This window comes from Oncorhynchus kisutch, unplaced genomic scaffold (assembly GCF_002021735.2).
Source record: "Oncorhynchus kisutch isolate 150728-3 unplaced genomic scaffold, Okis_V2 Okis03b-Okis08b_hom, whole genome shotgun sequence".
NCBI lineage: Eukaryota > Metazoa > Chordata > Actinopteri > Salmoniformes > Salmonidae > Oncorhynchus > Oncorhynchus kisutch.
Window position 1 is genome coordinate 9,266,220 of NW_022261980.1, and position 22,179 is coordinate 9,288,398.

The following is a 22,179-nucleotide window of genomic DNA, read 5'->3' on the forward strand; positions in this document are numbered from 1 at the left end:
ACACACACACACACACACACACACACACACACACACAGGAAAGGGTGAGTACAGAGGCCCCCTTACAGCGTTACAACAGCTCTTTCCAAAAACAAAAAGCACCCCTCTGCCCTTCAAATCCACCCACATCCCACCGAAAACACTGACCCCATTCTCCCAAAACCACCTATCCTGAGCAAATCTCAGGTGCTTACAATTGATTCCATTCTCTCTATTTGTGTTGCTGCCACAGTCGGGTGGACCGTGGAGGGTGATAGCACAGGGGGCTTCTGCGCAGACAGCTGACAGCCTGGGCCCGAGGACGTTCGCCGGCTGCGCCTGGCGAGATGAAGCCGAGCGGTGCTCGGCCGCCACTCTACCCGTTCTACCAGGGCTCTGCTACAGCCTGCAGGTGAACTGTCTGTAACGCCATATGGAGCAGGGAAAATTAACAGAGAGATGAGGAGAGCACTGGCAGCGGGAGATCTCCCTGGCGCACACACTGTCTCTTGGTGTAGCTTTAAATTCCATATGTAGGGAAGATAGAAGATAGAAAGAGAGAAGATAGAAAGAGAGAAGATAGAAAGAGAGAGAGAGGGGAAACAGTGAAAGACGGGGAGAGAGAGGAAGAATAAATAAATGAATAGGGTGTGAAAACATTCAACGCTCCACCACAACGCCTATGGCTCCATTTGTAAAGAACAAGTTTGTCTTTTTTCTTCCTCTGGTTATTGAGGCTAATTTATGAATCAGGTTCTGGTGGAAGTATACTGGCAGACAGACAGACTGTCAATACATTGGAGATATTAAAGTGTTACCAGAGGTCTCATGCCTATTAAAAAGAAACATGAAGATGCTGTGAATGTCACTCCCTTCCATACAAAATGGTGGATATGTAAATACCAGAGAAGAACAGACAAGCCCACATCTCTCTGCTTCTTATTCAAAAACCGTGTGTGTGTGTGTGTGTGTGTGTGTGACTGTGAGGCATTCATTATTGTATGTAATCATACATTGGCGATTAACATGATAATGGCCACGTTAATAGACACTGCTGAAGATAAGAGTGGCAGCACTCCGAAATGAGACCTGCCCGAGGCCACACACACAATAACCATGGAGACCTCATGTACGTCATCACAGCAGGATGAACACAGGGGGCACAAACACACGTTTGACTGGTCGCCTCAAAACAAGTTTAGTATTTCCCATGTCTCCAGGACTAGTATTAACAAAACTGATTCACTATGCAGCTTAATCACTGTGTAGAGGGCTTATATCCTCTTAATTATTCTCTTGAAGACATCCATTTATTGCAAAGCCCCTACAGAAACTACCCTAATTCACAGGTCTTACTCTGCGTACTAAACATCATAAACAACGCCACAGACTCGAGACAATTCCTCTTCTGGACATGCAGCTACGGTATCTTATAGCTACTGAATAGATTCACAACCATGATACACTTGGCATCATATCCCAGTTTCAGTCCGTCAGTGCTATGGTCTCCCTCCAGTCTTATTTGGGTGTTCCAGGCCATCCACAGGCTGACGGTCATGGTAGCCGTGAGTAATGTTCATTAGATTGGTTCGCAGCATGCCTGTTGGGTTAATTAGCATTGGGAAACAAAGTGGTCACCAGCGCAGAGCTTGGACTAATGGTACTAGCGCTCTGCTTTAGCCCACTGGGCTCCTTTAAAATCAGCCTCCACCGAGTTTAGATTTGACAGCTTGGAAACTGTGTACCTTATGAGTCACATATTTTTTTTATTTTACCTTTATTTAACTAGGCAAGTCAGTTAAGAACAAATTCTTATTTACAATGACGGCCTAGGAACAGTGGGTTAACTGCCTGTTCAGGAGCAGAATGACAGATTTGTACCTTGTCAGCTCGGGGGTTTGAACTTGCAACCTTCCGGTTACTAGTCCAACGCTCTAACCACTAGGCTACCCTGCTGATATTAAAGGGGCAGTGCATCGACATTTGACTTAAATATAAATATATATCTTGTTCTTAAGCATGAGAAATGTAAGAGGAAGTGGTGTTGACGAGTCAAAAGTCACAACGTATCGCCTTAGCAGCGGTTGATGGATTGGGACATCGACACATGGACCTGAAAAGTGCATTGTAGAACTTAATGTCCCTTTAAAAACAGGCCAATATGCAGTTGCTTCATCCATTTTTTGGACTTTAAATGAATGATATGTACGGACTGATTGTTGGGAGAATATAACCTATAAATGTCTCATGAGCTTTAGTTCAACTGTTGTTCCCCATCTGAACCCAACATAAGCTTGTCTTGCTCCAATGTTTGTAAATAAACACTATAAAACCTCATCATTAAAAGTATCATTTTGAGACTTACATGTTAGTCATTTAGCAGACGCTCTTATCCAGAGAGACTTACATGTTAGTCATTTAGCAGACACCCTTATCCAGAGAGACTTACATGTTAGTCATTTAGCAGACACCCTTATCCAGAGAGACTTACATGTTAGTCATTTAGCAGACGCTCTTATCCAGAGAGACTTACATGTTAGTCATTTAGCAGATGCTCTTATCCAGAGAGACTCACATGTTAGTCATTTAGCAGATGCTCTTATCCAGAGAGACTTACATGTTAGTCATTTAGCAGACGCTCTTATCCAGAGAGACTTACATTAGTGAGTTCAGACATTTTCATACTTGTTGTTGTTGTACTGGTCCCACGTGGGAATCGAACCCACAACCTGGCGTTATAAGTGCCTTGCTCTGCCAACTGAGAAACACGGGACCCTTTATGTAGAAAGGACACACATGTATTATTTTGAGGTATTTGGGACAATAATTGAGGTACCTGACTCCCAGCCCATTCCTTTCACAAAACAATGCTCTTTAAAACCTACATTGCATTATTTTATGGTTGTTTGGAGGTTTATAGAAAGTTCTACATACTCAGTAGCCATTTTGTCTTGTCATTCCATTTTCCTCTCAGAAGAATGAATAATGGAAAGTAAGTCGGAGTAGATGAAGCACACAATGGATAAAGTAGATGTCACAAAGCCAGGTGACCTTTCAGAAAGGTCACTCTTGATCAAGTGAGAAGACCTTTTGGTCCAGTGACACATCATAAACAACACTCAAAGAATCCACTCAATAACCACCATTACAGCCACCATCCACATGGCTTTCCAAGATGGCCGCCGTGCAGCCAGTCAGGCGAGGTAACCAAGTTCAGCATGCTCAGAGGAGGATTATGGCACTAAGCCCTCATTTGGGCCTAATTAAAGAGCTGATGGGATTCAGCAGACCTCTTCTGTGGCTCAGCAATTACTTTTGAAGATGAGTAGGATTGTAGGAGTAGGGTCAACATGGAGAATGGATAAGAGTCACAACGGGATCACCAGTGACATCACAAACAGAATTAAGGGAGTGAGAAAGAACATATGTTGTCATGACACCCTACTGTGGCTGGCTTCTACATAACTAAACATGAAGCCATGTGAATGGAATGTAGTGAGGAAGGGACTCACCTGTGGATAGGGGAAAGCGCCCAGTGCCAACTGTAGAAAGAGAAAAACACGACAATAAGGGTGACGGCAAAGGCTGCGAAAATAATAAACAGGCCTACCTGGACTATCAACAGCTCAGTTACAGGGGCCTCCTGACTGGTGCGGTGGTCTGAGGGTCTGCGTCTCAGTGCTAGCTGTGGTGTAAGGCTCTGCATCTCAGTGCTAGCTGTGGTCTAAGGCTCTGCATCTCAGTGCTAGCTGTGGTCTAAGGCTCTGCATCTCAGTGCTAGCTGTGGTCTAAGGCTCTGCATCTCAGTGCTAGCTGTGGTCTAAGGCTCTGCATCTCAGTGCTAGCTGTGGTCTGAGGCTCTGCATCTCAGTGCTAGCTGTGGTCTGAGGCTCTGCGTCTCAGTGCTAGCTGTGGTCTAAGGCTCTTTGTCTCAGTGCTAGCTGTGGTCTAAGGCTCTGCATCTCAGTGCTAGATGTGGTCTAAGGCTCTGCATCTCAGTGCTAGCTGTGGTCTAAGGCTCTGCATCTCAGTGCTAGCTGTGGTCTAAGGCTCTGCATCTCAGTGCTAGCTGTGGTCTAAGGCTCTGCATCTCAGTGCTAGCTGTGGTCTAAGGCTCTGCATCTCAGTGCTAGCTGTGGTCTAAGGTAGGCAGGGATGTCTAAGGCCGGCAGGGATGTCCTTGTCCCATCGTGCACTAGCGTCTCCTATGGCGGGCTGGGTGCAGGGATGTCCTTGTCCCATCGTGCACTAGTGTCTCCTATGGCGGGCTGGGCGCAGGGATGTCCTTGTCCCATCGTGCACTAGTGTCTCCTATGGCGGGCCGGGCACAGGGATGTCCTTGTCCCATCGTGCACTAGTGTCTCCTATGGCGGGCTGGGTGCAGGGATGTCCTTGTCCCATCGTGCACTAGCGTCTCCTATGGCGGGCCGGGCGCAGGGCACGCTGACACGGTCTCCAGGTGTTTCCTCCAACACATTGGTGCTGCCAGGTTAAGTGGGTATTGTGGACATTGTGTCAAGAAGCAGTGTGGCTTGGTTGGGTTGTGTTTCGGAGGACGCACGGCTCTTGACCTTCGCCTCTCCCAAGTCCATACGGGAGTTGCAGCGATGAGACAAGACTAACTATCAATTGAATACCACGAAATTGGGGAGAAAAAGGGGTATAAATACATATATATACACGTGTGTGTGTGTGTGTGTATGTATATATATATACACACACTCTTCCAATAATCATTTGTCTTTTTACATATATCTATTTCTTGCATTTTTGTTTATATGTGTATATATTTGTATTTTTATATATATATAGCTGTATGTGTATATATATGTGTATATAGCTGTATGTATATATATGTGTATATATATGTGTGTGTGTATATATATGTGTGTGTGTATATATATGTGTGTGTGTATATATATGTGTGTGTATATATATGTGTATATATATATATAATGTATATATATGTGTATATATATATATATATATATATGTGTGTGTATATATATGTGTATATATATATATAATGTATATATATATGTGTATGTATATATATGTGTATATATATATAATGTATATATATATAATGTATATATATATGTGTATGTATATATATGTGTATATATATATATATATATATATGTGTATGTGTATATATGTGTATATATATATATATATATATATGTGTATGTATATATATAATGTATATATATATATAATGTATATATATAATGTATATATATATATAATGTATATATATGTGTGTATATATATATATATATACATATATATACATACAGCTATATATATATACACATACATATATATATATACACATATATATACACATATATATACATACACATATATATATACATTATATATATATATACACATATATATACATACACATATATATATACATTATATATATATATACACATATATATACATACATATTATATATATATATACATTATACACATTATATATATATATATATACATTATATACATTATATATATATACACATATACACATTATGTATATATATTATGTATATATATATAAATATATACACATACATATATAAACAAAAATGCAAGAAATATATATATATATAAAGACATAAGTGATTATTGGAAGAGTATTAGAAAGGGGAGGAAGTTTAATAAACAGGTCTACATGAACTATCAGGAAGTCCCTATCAGTTTAAATGTGGTTGAACCACACAAGATCAGGGTTGACTGGATTTGTTTTAGGACTGTGGTGGAAATGCGTGGAAATAGGAGTTCATAGGTGGTCTAATCTCCTCACGGAGGGAGACTAGCTGAAGCGTGTTCCAGATTAGAGAGGCCAGTCTTTGAGAGGGGCTCAGTGCGCCCCCGTCGAATAACCCCCTTCCTCAAAGAACATCGGCTATTAGTTAATAACACCCCCTGCAACCCCCCCCCGCCGAGAACAGCACAGAGAGAGAAGCAAAGAGGTTGGAACGATCGAGGGATAGATTCATGTGATGTATGACTACCCCCGGAAAATATCCAACCCGCTCCTGACATTTGGCAATTCACTTTGCGTTGCGCCTGGCGTCTTTAATCTTGGTTTTTATCTCTGATGATGTCGGAGTCATCACGTTATTACGACGATGTCAATACACGAGAAAACCCATGCTGGCCTTGAACGTGGACCGACTGTTAGCGACGGCAGATTAATCCAAATAAAGAGGAGAGTTTAAAAGCCATTTCATTTAGACTAATGCACACTTACCTGTATGGTTCTCTCTCTCTCACTAACGATTCACAAAGAGGAGAGGGCTTTGATCCTGTGGCGAGGAAACTCTATCTTGATCAAACTGAGATTGTGTCGATAATTCAGACAGACTTGTATTTTCCGCAGCCCCATCCGTTACGGTTACAACGGTGATAATATTCAACAGTATTGGCAAACAGTGTAGAGGCCAGAGAGGGTAAAGCGTTTGTCAGAGCTGTGGAAATAGGAGTCCCTGACGGGAATACATTGGGAATCAATAGGTGTCAATGGGGACGACAGGGTCTGGCCAAATGTAGTACTGAAATGAAAACACTATTCTACAATGGAGCCCCTTGACACACAGACACACACACACCTGCACTCTGCAATCACAGACACACACACAAACACCTGCACTCTGCAATCACAGACACACACACACACACAAACGCCTGCACTCTGCACTCACCTCCATGAAGGAGATGCCCACGCTCCAGACGTCTGAATGGATACCATACTGCTCCCCAGATATCCTCTCCGGCTGCAGGGTACAAACAACGGAGTCAGATGAGCTGTGGTTGACTTGAGATGTACGAAATTTGATTGTGTTTTGCTATAGTGTGTTCAACTGAGCCATTTGTGGTTACTGCATGATCAGATGTGTCCTGTCAATGTTTCTCCTACCACATTTTCAAGGCTGGACCCTCAAAACAACATACAGAGCTTCTTTCACCAAGATGTCCAACCACCACCAACATCTATTCCTATTAGGTCTCTACTTACTGCCATGTAGGCATTAGTTCCCACATACGTCTTGGCGATGGAATTCACCAACTGCAAACAAAAGAGGTTAGATTGATACACTGTAGATGGGTGAATGGGTTTCTTTCTTTCCCTCAGTAACAATTGGCTGAGCAAAATACTTGTGCTTTTACTTTGGTCTTCCAGTCGATCTGTCCAACTGTTTCACCTGAGGACAGACTGTACCATACTGTTAAAGGTCCTTCAGTTCTGTTTAACATGAGGACAGACTGTATCATACTGTTAAAGGTCCTTCAGTTCTGTTTAACATGAGGACAGACTGTACCATACTGTTAAAGGTCCTTCAGTTCTGTCCAACTGTTTCACCTGAGAACAGACTGTATCATACTGTTAAAGGTCCTTCAGTTCTGTCCAACTGTTTCACCTGAGAACAGACTGTACCATACTGTTAAAGGTCCTTCAGTTCTGTTTAACATGAGGACAGACTGTACCATACTGTTAAAGGTCCTTCAGTTCTGTTTAACATGAGGACAGACTGTACCATACTGTTAAAGGTCCTTCAGTTCTGTTTAACATGAGGACAGACTGTACCATACTGTTAAAGGTCCTTCAGTTCTGTTTAACATGAGGACAGACTGTACCATACTGTTAAAGGTCCTTCAGTTCTGTTTAACATGAGGACAGACTGTACCATACTGTTAAAGGTCCTTCAGTTCTGTTTAACATGAGGACAGACTGTACCATACTGTTAAAGGTCCTTCAGTTCTGTTTAACATGAGGACAGACTGTACCATACTGTTAAAGGTCCTTCAGTTCTGTTTAACATGAGGACAGACTGTACCATACTGTTAAAGGTCCTTCAGTTCTGTTTAACATGAGGACAGACTGTACCATACTGTTAAAGGTCCTTCAGTTCTGTTTAACATGAGGACAGACTGTACCATACTGTTAAAGGTCCTTCAGTTCTGTTTAACATGAGGACAGACTGTACCATACTGTTAAAGGTCCTTCAGTTCTGTTTAACATGAGGACAGACTGTACCATACTGTTAAAGGTCCTTCAGTTCTGTTTAACATGAGGACAGACTGTACCATACTGTTAAAGGTCCTTCAGTTCTGTCCAAATTATGGCAAACCAGCGAACTGATTTGTTTATGGGAAAAGTACACTTCACATTACACTGTATATAAATGGCATCATTACATTACATGCTATTATATTACTGTATAACAAGGTGGCTGTAACTGAAACAAGGTGGCTATAACTGAAACAAGGTGGCTATAACTGAAACAAGGTGGCTATAACTGAAACAAGGTGGCTATAACTGAAACAAGGTGGCTATAACTGAAACAAGGTGGCTATAACTGAAACAAGGTGGCTATAACTGAAACAAGGTGGCTATAACTGAAACAATGTGGCCATAGTGATGGCTATAACTGAAACAAGATGACCATAGTGATGGCTATAACTGAAACATGATGGCCATAGTGATGGCTATAACTGAAACAAGATGGCTATAACTGAAACAAGATGACCATAGTGATGGCTATAACTGAAGCAAGATGGCCATAGTGATGGATATAACTGAAACAAGATGGCTATAAATGAAACAAGGTGGCCATAGTGATGGCTATAACTGAAACAAGATGACCATAGTGATGGCTATAACTGAAACAAGATGGCTATAACTGAAACAAGATGACCATAGTGATGGCTATAACTGAAGCAAGATGGCCATAGTGATGGATATAACTGAAGCATGATGGCTATAACTGAAACATGATGGCCATAGTGATGGCTATAATTGAAACAAGGTGGCTATAACTGAAACAAGATGGCTATAACTGAAACAAGATGGCTATAACTGAAACAAGATGGTCATAGTGATGGCTATAACTGAAACACGATGGTCATAGTGATGGATATAACTGAAGCATGATGGCTATAACTGAAACATGATGGCCATAGTGATGGATATAACTGAAACATGATGGTCATAGTGATGGCTATAACTGAAACAAGAAGGCCATAGTGATGGATATAACTGAAACATGATAGTCATAGTGATGGCTATAACTGAAACAAGATGGCCATAGTGATGGCTATAACTGAAACAAGATGGCCATAGTGATGGATATAACTGAAGCATGATGGCTATAACTGAAACATGATGGCCATAGTGATGGCTTTAACTGAAACATGATGGCCATAGTGATGGCTATAACTGAAACATGATGGCCATAGTGATGGCTTTAACTGAAACATGATGGCCATAGTGATGGCTATAACTGAAACAAGGTGGCCATAGTGATGGCTATAAACAGAAACAAAAGAGTCGGCATAGCAGAGACTGTTTGTCCTACATTAAGTACAGCTCCCATCTCCATCTCCTTTCCCTCTGTGACTTACATACCCAAATCTATTGAAACGTCAGTGTTACTGTGGTCTGTTCCCAGCCCTCTCACAGGGGACCAGGATGAGGACATGGGGACGTCGGAGTGTGTGTGTGAGCACAAAGGGACATGCCATGGATGACAGGGCTGTGATAATGAGTGAATGATTGTGTTCCCCGATGGCTCCTGTGTTTGGAGGGGAGGTCCTGCTCAGGGAAGGCAGAGACACTGACCTTCCTACAGGGCAGTGTGTGTGTGTGTTGAGGTAAAGCTTGTATTCAGAAGCCTGTGCAGGGGTCAACGCTGCTCACATCTCCAAGGAGAGAGGGATGAAAATTAATTAAAATTGGGGCGTGGGGGTGACAGGGTGAGAAAGAGTAGGGGGGAGTTATTCCCGGGGGTCTTTGGGGGAGTTGGAAGGGCTGTCCCAGGGTGACGTAATGACATGACACACACACACACACACCTCAGCTATTGTCTGCCCAGCCACGCTCTTGCCACGTCCATCAAAGGCATATCAATGAAGCTTTGGCGTTGTGTGTGTGTGTGTGTGTGTGTGTGTATGTGTGTGTGAGTAGTAATTATAACAAGTGCATGTTTTGGAGTGCCTGTGGAACAATGGTAGTGAGGAAGTTAATGTGAGAGGCTGTCCCTCAAGGTGCTTCCACTGTCGTGAGGACACAATGAATAGGTCCAGATTGACAGGTTGACTACACACACACACACACAGAGAGAGCGAGACACACACTGGTGTCTCAATACACACAGAGAGAGAAACAGATCACAAACACAAGCACACAGAGAGACACACACACAGTGGTATAAACACACACACACAGAGGTATAAACACACACACGGGGGACTGTACCTGCGTGCTGACTCCAAAGTCACAGAGCTTCACTTGACCTCTAGTGTTGACCAGCATGTTGGAAGGCTTGACGTCTACAGAGACAAGTACATACAGTAACAGCTGCTACCTCCTCCAATCAGACTGTACTCATGTTATATCTTCATTTGACCAGTTTCTCCCAGCAAGAAAATTACCCTGCAGCAACAGGAAGTGATTATCCTGCAGCAACAGGAAGTGATTATCCTGCAGCAACAGGAAGTGATTATCTTGCAGCAACTGGAAGTGATTATGTCCTTCCATGATATTCTACGTATACCTTTCACCTCACTGACCTCTGTAGAATCCACATCACTGACCTCTGTAGAATCTCCTACCTTTCACATCACTGACCTCTGTAGAATCTACTACCCTCTACCTCACTGACCTCTGTAGAATCTACTACCCTCTACCTCACTGACCTCTGTAGAATCTACTACCTTCCACATCACTGACCTCTGTAGAATCCACACCACTGACCTCTGTAGAATCTGCTACCTTTCACCTCACTGAACTCTGTAGAATCCACATCACTGACCTCTGTAGAATCCACATCACTGACCTCTGTAGAATCTCCTACCTTCCACATCACTGACCTCTGTAGAATCTCCTACCTTTCACCTCACTGACCTCTGTAGAATCTGCTACCTTTCACCTCACTGACCTCTGTAGAATCCACATCACTGACCTCTGTAGAATCTACTACCTTTCACATCCCTGACCTCTGTAGAATCTCCTACCTTTCACATCACGGACCTCTGTAGAATCTCCTACCTTTCACCTCACTGACCTCTGTAGAATCCACATCACTGACCTCTGTAGAATCTACTACCTTTCACATCCCTGACCTCTGTAGAATCTACTACCTTCCACATCACTGACCTCTGTAGAATCTACTACCTTCCACATCACTGACCTATGTAGAATCTACTACCTTTCACCTCATTGACCTCTGTAGAATCCACATCACTGACCTCTGTAGAATCTCCTACCTTTCACCTCACTGACCTCTGTAGAATCTACTACCTTCCACATCACTGACCTCTGTAGAATCTACTACCTTCCACATCACTGACCTCTGTAGAATCTACTACCTTTCACCTCACTGACCTCTGTAGAATCTACTACCTTTCACCTCATTGACCTCTGTAGAATCCACATCACTGACCTCTGTAGAATCTCCTACCTTTCATCTCACTGACCTCTGTAGAATCTCCTACCTTCCACATCCCTGACCTCTGTAGAATCTACTACCTTCCACATCACTGACCTCTGTAGAATCCACACCACTGACCTCTGTAGAATCTCCTACCTTTCACCTCACTGACCTCTGTAGAATCTGCTACCTTTCACCTCACTGACCTCTGTAGAATCCACATCACTGACCTCTGTAGAATCTACTACCTTTCACATCCCTGACCTCTGTAGAATCTCCTACCTTTCACATCACGGACCTCTGTAGAATCTCCTACCTTTCACCTCACTGACCTCTGTAGAATCCACATCACTGACCTCTGTAGAATCTACTACCTTTCACATCCCTGACCTCTGTAGAATCTACTACCTTCCACATCACTGACCTCTGTAGAATCTCCTACCTTCCACATCACTGACCTATGTAGAATCTACTACCTTTCACCTCATTGACCTCTGTAGAATCCACATCACTGACCTCTGTAGAATCTCCTACCTTTCACCTCACTGACCTCTGTAGAATCTACTACCTTCCACATCACTGACCTCTGTAGAATCTACTACCTTCCACATCACTGACCTCTGTAGAATCTACTACCTTTCACCTCACTGACCTCTGTAGAATCTACTACCTTTCACCTCATTGACCTCTGTAGAATCCACATCACTGACCTCTGTAGAATCTCCTACCTTTCATCTCACTGACCTCTGTAGAATCTCCTACCTTCCACATCCCTGACCTCTGTAGAATCTACTACCTTCCACATCACTGACCTCTGTAGAATCCACACCACTGACCTCTGTAGAATCTCCTACCTTTCACCTCACTGACCTCTGTAGAATCTGCTACCTTTCACCTCACTGACCTCTGTAGAATCCACATCACTGACCTCTGTAGAATCTACTACCTTTCACATCCCTGACCTCTGTAGAATCTCCTACCTTTCACATCACGGACCTCTGTAGAATCTCCTACCTTTCACCTCACTGACCTCTGTAGAATCCACATCACTGACCTCTGTAGAATCTACTACCTTTCACATCCCTGACCTCTGTAGAATCTACTACCTTCCACATCACTGACCTCTGTAGAATCTCCTACCTTCCACATCACTGACCTATGTAGAATCTACTACCTTTCACCTCATTGACCTCTGTAGAATCCACATCACTGACCTCTGTAGAATCTCCTACCTTTCACCTCACTGACCTCTGTAGAATCTACTACCTTCCACATCACTGACCTCTGTAGAATCTACTACCTTCCACATCACTGACCTCTGTAGAATCTACTACCTTTCACCTCACTGACCTCTGTAGAATCTACTACCTTTCACCTCATTGACCTCTGTAGAATCCACATCACTGACCTCTGTAGAATCTCCTACCTTTCATCTCACTGACCTCTGTAGAATCTCCTACCTTCCACATCCCTGACCTCTGTAGAATCTACTACCTTCCACATCCCTGACCTCTGTAGAATCTACTACCTTCCACATCACTGACCTCTGTAGAATCTACTGCCTCCCACACCATTGACCTCTGTAGAATCTACTACCTTTCACACCACTGACCTCTGTGAAGAATCTTCAGGCTCCATAGATAGGTTAGGCCTTTCACAACCTGAAGACAGATCGGAGATATGGAGTTCAGAATTCAACCATACCCAAAACCACTGCTTTCAGACACAGATGGGCTAACTCATTTGGTAAAGCATCTGTATAAAGGACCTTCAGTAATAATTCACACCCCCTGGCCTTGACTTATTCCCCATTTTGTTGTTACAGTCTGAATCCAAAATCCATTAAATATATTTTTCTCTCTCAGCCATCTACACACAATACCTTTTCAAGTAGATTTAAGTCAAAACTGTAACTCGGCCGCTCAGGAACATTCACTGTCTTTTTGGTAAGCAAAATTCACCATAGAGTCAATACTTTGTAGTAGCACTTTTGCCTGTGAGTCTTTCTGTGCAAGTCTCTTTCCACACCTGGACTGTACAACACTTGCCCATTTTTATTTTCAAAATTCTTCAAACTCTGTCAAATTGGTTTTGATCATTGTTAGACAACCATTTTCAGATTTTCAAGTAGATTTAAGTCAAAACTGTAACTCGGCCGCTCAGGAACATTCACTGTCTTTTTGGTAAGCAAGTCCAGTGTATATTTGGCCTTGTGTTGTAGGTTATTGTCCTGCTGGAAGGTGAATTAATCTCCCAGTGTCTGGTGGAAAGTAGATTGAACCAAGTTATACTCTAGGATGTTGCCTGTGCATTCCATAATTTTTTTTTATCCTGAAAAACTCCCCAATCCTTAATTAAGGATTACAAGCATACCCATTACATGATGCAGCCACCACTATGCTTGAAAATATGTTCGTTCGGCGGTCGACGTCACCGGCTTTCTAGCCATCGCCGCTCCATTTTTCATATCTCCATTTGTCTTGTCTTGTTTCCATACACACCTGGTTTTCATATCTCCATTTGTCTTGTTTCCATACACACAATGGTTTTCATATTTCCATTTGTCTTGTTTACATACACACCTGGTTTTCATATCTCCATTTGTCTTGTTTCCATACACACCAGGTTTTCATATATCCATTTGTCTTGTCTGGTTTTCATACACACCTGGTTTTCATATATCCATTTGTCTTGTCTTGTTTCATATACACCTGGTTTTCATATGTCCATTTGTCTTGTCTGGTTTCCATACACACCTGGTTTACATATATCCATTTGTCTTGTCTTGTTTCATATACACCTGGTTTTCATATGTCCATTTGTCTTGTCTGGTTTCCATACACACCTGGTTTCCATATATCCATTTGTCTTGTCTTGTTTCATATACACCTGGTTTTCATATGTCCATTTGTCTTGTTTCCATACACACCTGGTTTTCATACATCCATTTGTCTTGTCTTGTTTCCATACACACCTGGTTTTCATATATCCATTTGTCTGGTTTCCATACACACCTGGTTTCCATATATCCATTTGTCTTGTCTTGTTTCATATACACCTGGTTTTCATATGTCCATTTGTCTTGTTTCCATACACACCTGGTTTTCATACATCCATTTGTCTTGTCTTGTTTCCATACACACCTGGTTTTCATATATCCATTTGTCTTGTTTCCATACACACCTGGTTTACATATATCCATTTGTCTTGTCTTGTTTCATACACACCTGGTTTACATATATCCATTTGTCTTGTCTTGTTCCCATACACACCTGGTTTTCATATATCCATTTGTCTTGTCTTGTTTCCATACACACCTGGTTTTCATATATCCATTTGTCTTGTCTTGTTTCCATACACACCTGGTTTTCATATATCCATTTGTCTTGTCTTGTTTCCATACACACCTGGTTTTCATATATCCATTTGTCTTGTCTTGTTTCCATACACACCTGGTTTACATATATCCATTTGTCTTGTCTTGTTTCCATACACACCTGGTTTACATATATCCATTTGTCTTGTCTTGTTTCATACACACCTGGTTTTCATATATCCATTTGTCTGGTCTTGTTTCCATACACACCTGGTTTTCATATATCCATTTGTCTGGTCTTGTTTCCATACACACCTGGTTTTCATTTCCCCAATCAATCTACTTGTATTTAACCCTCTGTTTCCCATCATGTTGTGTGTGTAATTGTTTCATGTTATTTTATTACCAGCTTTATTTTTGTATGTTCCGTGTTTTGAGCGTGTTTGATTTATGTAGTGCTCTCGTTTTGGGAACTAAAATAAAAGTGCACCTGTTTACATCACTCTACTCTCCTGCACCGGACTTCACCTCTATACACCTGTTGACAAGAGTGGTCCTCAGTAAGGTGTTGTATTGGATTTGCCCTAAACATAACACTTTGTATTGAGGACAAAAAGTGAATTGATTTGGGAATTATTTGGGCACTATTACTTTATTGCTTTGTTGCAAACAGGATGCATGTTTTGGAATATTTTGTACTATGTACAGGCTTCCTTCTTTTCACTGTCAATTAGGTTATTATTGTGGAGTAACTACAATGTTGTTGACCCATCCTCAGTTTTCTCCTAGCACAGCCATTAAACTCTGTTTTAAAGTCATCATGGGCCTCATGGTGAAATCCCTGAACGGTTTCCTTCCTCTGAGTTAGGAAGGACGCCTGTATTTGTGTAGTGACTGGGTGTTTTGATACACCATCTAAAAGGGAAATAAATAACTTCACCAAGCTCAAAGGGATATTCAATGTCTACCAATAGGTTCCCTTCTGGAAAATACTGGAAAATCTCCCTGGTCTTTGTGGTTGAATCTGTGGTTGAACCCTAAATTCACTGCTCAACTGAGGGACTTTACAGATAATTGTATGTGTGGGGTACGGAGATGAGGTATTCATTTAAAAAATAATGTTAAACACTATTATTGCACACAGAATGAGTCCATGCAACTTAGTGTGACTTGTTAAGCAACATTTGACTTCTAAACACATTTAGGCTTGTCATAACAGAGGGGTTGAATACTTATTGACTCAAGACATTTCAGCTTTCATATGTAAAAAATGTCTTAAAATCATAATTCCACTGACATGATGGGGTTATTGTGTGTAGGCCAGTGTAAAAAAAAAACTATATTTCATCCATTTTGAAATTCAGGCTGGAACACGACAACATGTGGAATAAGTCCAGGGGTGTGAATACTTTGTGAAGGCCAGGTATCTGCTCATTGATCATGGACTGTACACAACATGTGGAATAAGTCCAGGGGTGTGAATACTTTGTGAAGGCCAGGTATCTGCTCATTGATCATGGACTGTACACAACATGCCTATAAGTCCAGGGGTGTGAATCCTTTGTGAAGGCCATGTATCTGCTCATTGATCATGGACTGTACACAACATGCCTATAAGTCCAGAGCCACAGAGTTGCATAGCTACTTTGCATCTTTACGTTCTTGATATCAAAAACCTTTTGCTTTTAAATGACTAGAGCGAGCAGCAAAGACTTTAAGGATTCACATATTTTGGTTTATTATTGACAAAGTAGATTTGACCACAAAACAACGTGCCAAATCTACTTCTCAATTCAGACAGAATCAAAAAGATGTGATTGGACTGTGGCTCTGGTGCCAAAACAACTGTTGTGCGTATGCATCATCCATCTCGCCCTCCCGGGTGATTTTCCCAGCGATAATTAACAGCTCTGACAGTGAGAGAGGGGGAAGAGAGGGAGGAGAGCTGTGAATTAGAATTAACGCTGACTAAATAGCTGTCAATGTTTGATTACAGGCTGAATCAGAGGGAGAGGGGCTAATAGAGGTGGAAACACCCACGTTAGGCTGAATCAAACGCTCCTCTGTGCTGTGATGTGTGTGTGTGAGAGAGAGTCTGTCCATTTCATCCCTTTCTCAGTGATGAAGGCTACTTGGGAGATTCACACCTGTTGGCCACACTTGCCAAAATGGGTAAACTTTACCAGCAAAAGTCTCAAAGTTATTAATTGAGTTATTATTTACTGAATTGGATAGAATGATGAATTGTAGCCAATTTGTCAAACCTGCAACTCCCATACAAAGCTACCTGATCCATTGTCTTCCTAGGTGATGCTTTACAGAATGATAGTCTCATTTTAAATAGCTGTGGTCAGTTAAAGAATATGATAGTCTCATTTTAAATAGCTGTGGTCAGTTATAGAATATGAGAGTCTAATTTTAAATAGTTGTGGTCAGTTATAGAATATGAGAGTCTCATTTTAAATAGCTGTGGTCAGTTATAGAATATGAGAGTCATTTTAAATAGCTGTGGTCAGTTATAGAATATGAGAGTCTAATTTTAAATAGTTGTGGTCAGTTATAGAATATGAGAGTCATTTTAAATAGCTGTGGTCAGTTATAGAATATGAGAGTCATTTTAAATAGCTGTGGTCAGTTATAGAATACGAGAGTCATTTTAAATAGCTGTGGTCAGTTATAGAATACGAGAGTCATTTTAAATAGCTGTGGTCAGTTATAGAATATGAGAGTCATTTTAAATAGCTGTGGTGAGTTATAGAATATGAGAGTCATTTTAAATAGCTGTGGTCAGTTATAGAATATGAGAGTCATTTTAAATAGCTGTGGTCAGTTATAGAATATGAGAGTCATTTTACATAGCTGTGGTCAGTTATAGAATATGAGAGTCATTTTACATAGCTGTGGTCAGTTATAGAATATGAGAGTCATTTTAAATAGCTGTGGTCAGTTATAGAATATGAGAGTCATTTTAAATAGCTGTGGTCAGTTATAGAATATGAGAGTCATTTTAAATAGTTGTGGTCAGTTATAGAATACGAGAGTCATTTTAAATAGCTGTGGTCAGTTATAGAATATGAGAGTCTCATTTTAAATAGTTGTGGTCAGTTAGAGAATATGAGTCATTTTAAATAGTTGTGGTCAGTTATAGAATATGAGTCTTCTTAAATAGTTGTGGTCAGTTATAGAATATGAGAGTCATTTTACATAGCTGTGGTCAGTTATAGAATATGAGAGTCATTTTACATAGCTGTGGTCAGTTATAGAATATGAGAGTCATTTTAAATAGCTGTGGTCAGTTATAGAATATGAGAGTCATTTTAAATAGCTGTGGTCAGTTATAGAATATGAGAGTCATTTTAAATAGTTGTGGTCAGTTATAGAATATGAGAGTCTCATTTTAAATAGCTGTGGTCAGTTATAGAATATGAGAGTCATTTTAAATAGTTGTGGTCAGTTATAGAATACGAGAGTCATTTTAAATAGCTGTGGTCAGTTATATAATATGAGAGTCTCATTTTAAATAGTTGTGGTCAGTTAGAGAATATGAGTCATTTTAAATAGTTGTGGTCAGTTATAGAATATGAGAGTCATTTTACATAGCTGTGGTCAGTTATAGAATATGAGAGTCATTTTAAATAGTTGTGGTCAGTTATAGAATATGAGAGTCTCATTTTAAATAGCTGTGGTCAGTTATAGAATATGAGAGTCTCATTTTAAATAGTTGTGGTCAGTTATAGAATATGAGAGTCTCATTTTAAATAGTTGTGGTCAGTTATAGAATATGAGAGTCATTTTAAATAGCTGTGGTCAGTTATAGAATATGAGAGTCTCATTTTAAATAGTTGTGGTCAGTTATAGAATATGAGAGTCTCATTTTAAATAGCTGTGGTCAGTTGGTTTGAGAGCTGAAAGGCTGTTCACTCACCGCCACAGAGATCCTACCCAACACATGTTCTGGGATCCTCCTGTATACGTCCAGAGAGCCACCTGCGCGCACACACACACACACACACACACACACACACACACACATACACGCACACAGTTGAGTGTTGATGGACGCATGCTGACAGGTCGTCCTTCGAGGGAGACAATGTGTTATAACTGAGAAATCACTGTGTTAAATTCACGCACACACACTCCCACCCTTGTAGCTTTTAGCGAAGAAGCATGCTGCCCCCAGCCACTGAAGATGACAGTCGTCCTCTAAGTAGAAGTGTAAATGGATACAGGGTGGTAAGAGGTTTGACATTCCAGCTTTCATAGAGCTCTGGATGGGAGTGGAGTAAAGGCCTCTGCTAACCCCAGCCTCAGCACTAAACCCTAACACTAACCCCAGCCTCAACCCTAAACCCTAACACTAACCCCAGCCTCAACCCTAAACCCTAACACTAACCCCAGCCTCAACCCTAAACCCTAACACTAACCCCAGCCTCAGCACTAAACCCTAACACTAACCCCAGCCTCAGCACTAAACCCTAACACTAACCCCAGCCTCAACCCTAACCCTAACCCCAGCCTCAACCCTAACCCCAGCCTCAGCACTAAACCCTAACACTAACCCCAGTCTCAACCCTAAACCCTAACACTAACCCTAACCCCAGCCTCAACCCTAAACCCTAACCCCAGCCTCAGCACTAAACCCTAACACTAACCCTAACCCCAGCCTCAGCACTAAACCCTAACACTAACCCCAGCCTCAGCACTAAACCCTAACACTAACCCTAACCCCAGCCTCAACCCTAAACCCTAACACTAACCCTAACCCCAGCCTCAACCCTAAACCCTAACCCCAGCCTCAGCACTAAACCCTAACACTAACCCTAACCCCAGCCTCAGCACTAAACCCTAACACTAACCCTAACCCCAGCCTCAACCCTAAACCCTAACCCCAGCCTCAGCACTAAACCCTAACACTAACCCTAACCCCAGCCTCAACCCTAAACCCTAACCCCAGCCTCAGCACTAAACCCTAACACTAACCCTAACCCCAGCCTCAACCCTAAACCCAGCCTCAGCACTAAACCCTAACACTAACCCTAACCCCAGCCTCAGCACTAAACCCTAACACTAACCCTAACCCCAGCCTCAACCCTAAACCCTAACCCCAGCCTCAGCACTAAACCCTAACACTAACCCTAACCCCAGCCTCAACCCTAAACCCTAACACTAACCCTAACCCCAGCCTCAGCACTAAACCCTAACACTAACCCCAGCCTCAGCACTAAACCCTAACACTAACCCTAACCCCAGCCTCAGCACTAAACCCTAACCCCAGCCTCAAAACGAACCCTAAACCCCAGCACTAACCCTAACCCCAGCCTCAACTCTAACCCTAACCCCAGCACTAACCCTAACCCCAGCCTCAAAGCTAAACCTAAACCCCAGCACTAACCCTAATCCCAGCCTCAACACTAGCCCTAAACCCCAGCACTAACCCTAACCCCAGCCTCAACTCTAACCCTAACCCCAGCACTAACCCCAGCATCAGCACTAACCCTAACCTCAGCACTAACCCCAACCCCAGCACTAACCCTAACCCCAGCACTAACCCTAACCCCAGCACTAACCCTAACCCCAGCCTCAGCACTAACCCTAACCCCAGCCTCAGCACTAACCCTAACCCCAGCCTCAGCACTAACCCTAACCCCAGCCTCAGCACTAACCCTAACCCCAGCCTCAGCACTAACCCTAACCCCAGCCTCAGCACTAACCCTAACCCCAGCCTCAGCACTAACCCTAACCCCAGCCTCAGCACTAACCCTAACCCCAGCCTCAGCACTAACCCTAACCCCAGCCTCAGCACTAACCCTAACCCCAGCCTCAGCACTAACCCTAACCCCAGCCTCAGCACTAACCCTAACCCCAGCCTCAGCACTAACCCTAACCCCAGCCTCAGCACTAACCCTAACCCCAGCCTCAACCCTAAACCCTAACCCCAGCCTCAGCACTAAACCCTAACACTAACCCTAACCCCAGCCTCAACCCCAAACCCTAACCCCAGCCTCAGCACTAAACCCTAACACTAACCCTAACCCCAGCCTCAACCCTAAACCCAGCCTCAGCACTAAACCCTAACACTAACCCTAACCCCAGCCTCAGCACTAAACCCTAACACTAACCCCAGCCTCAACCCTAAACCCTAACCCCAGCCTCAGCACTAAACCCTAACACTAACCCTAACCCCAGCCTCAACCCTAAACCCTAACACTAACCCTAACCCCAGCCTCAGCACTAAACCCTAACACTAACCCCAGCCTCAGCACTAAACCCTAACACTAACCCTAACCCCAGCCTCAGCACTAAACCCTAACCCCAGCCTCAGCACTAAACCATAACCCCAGCCTCAGCACTAAACCCTAACACTAACCCTAACCCCAGCCTCAACCCTAAACCCTAACCCCAGCCTCAGCACTAAACCCTAACCCCAGCCTCAGCACTAAACCCTAACACTAACCCTAACCCCAGCCTCAACCCTAAACCCTAACCCCAGCCTCAGCACTAACCCTAACCCCAGCACTAACCCTAACCCCAACCCCAGCCTCAGCACTAACCCTAACCCCAGCCTCAGCACTAACCCCAACCCTAGCCCCAGCACTAAACCCTAACACTAACCCTAACCCCAGCCTCAGCACTAAACCCTAACACTAACCCTAACCCCAGCCTCAGCACTAACCCTAACCCCAGCCTCAGCACTAAACCCTAACACTAACCCTAACCCCAGCCTCAACACTAACCCTAAACCCCAGCACTAACCCCAGCCTCAGCACTAAACCCTAACACTAACCCTAACCCCAGCCTCAGCACTAAACCCTAACACTAACCCCAGCCTCAACACTAACCCTAAACCCCAGCACTAACCCTAACCCCAACCCCAGCATCAACCCTAAACCCTAGCCCCAGCCTCAACACTAACCCCAGCCTCAACACTAACCCTAACCCCAACCCCAGCCTCAACACTAACCCTAAACCCCAGCACTAACCCTAACCCCAACCCCAGCACTAACCCTAACCCCAGCACTAACCCCAACCCCAGCCTCAACACTAACCCTAAACCCCAGCACTAACCCTAACCCCAGCACTAACCCTAACCCCAACCCCAGCCTCAACACTAACCCTAAACCCCAGCACTAACCCTAATCCCAGCCTCAACACTAGCCCTAAACCCCAGCACTAACCCTAACCCCAGCCTCAACTCTAACCCTAACCCCAGCACTAACCCCAGCCTCAGCACTAACCCTAACCTCAGCACTAACCCCAACCCCAGCACTAACCCTAACCCCAGCCTCAGCACTAACCCTAACCCCAGCCTCAGCACTAACCCTAACCCCAGCCTCAGCACTAACCCTAACCCCAGCCTCAGCACTAACCCTAACCCCAGCCTCAGCACTAACCCTAACCCCAGCCTCAGCACTAACCCTAACCCCAGCCTCAGCAC

At 43.0% G+C, this 22,179-nt stretch overlaps 1 protein-coding gene across 1 annotated transcript in view; it reads right to left on the reverse strand.

The window, feature by feature from the left end:
• The window catches only part of LOC109886773 (dual specificity mitogen-activated protein kinase kinase 5-like), a 102,869-nt gene that overhangs the window by 40,954 nt on the left and 39,736 nt on the right, over nucleotides 1-22,179 (reverse strand). The window contains exons 7-12 of the mRNA XM_031812429.1: nucleotides 18,667-18,728; nucleotides 13,038-13,086; nucleotides 10,252-10,325; nucleotides 7,012-7,062; nucleotides 6,698-6,769; nucleotides 3,492-3,521 (exon numbers count right to left, since the gene is read on the reverse strand). Of these exons, the coding sequence (XP_031668289.1) occupies nucleotides 3,492-3,521; nucleotides 6,698-6,769; nucleotides 7,012-7,062; nucleotides 10,252-10,325; nucleotides 13,038-13,086; nucleotides 18,667-18,728 (338 nt within the window). The remainder of the gene's footprint in view (nucleotides 1-3,491; nucleotides 3,522-6,697; nucleotides 6,770-7,011; nucleotides 7,063-10,251; nucleotides 10,326-13,037; nucleotides 13,087-18,666; nucleotides 18,729-22,179) is intronic.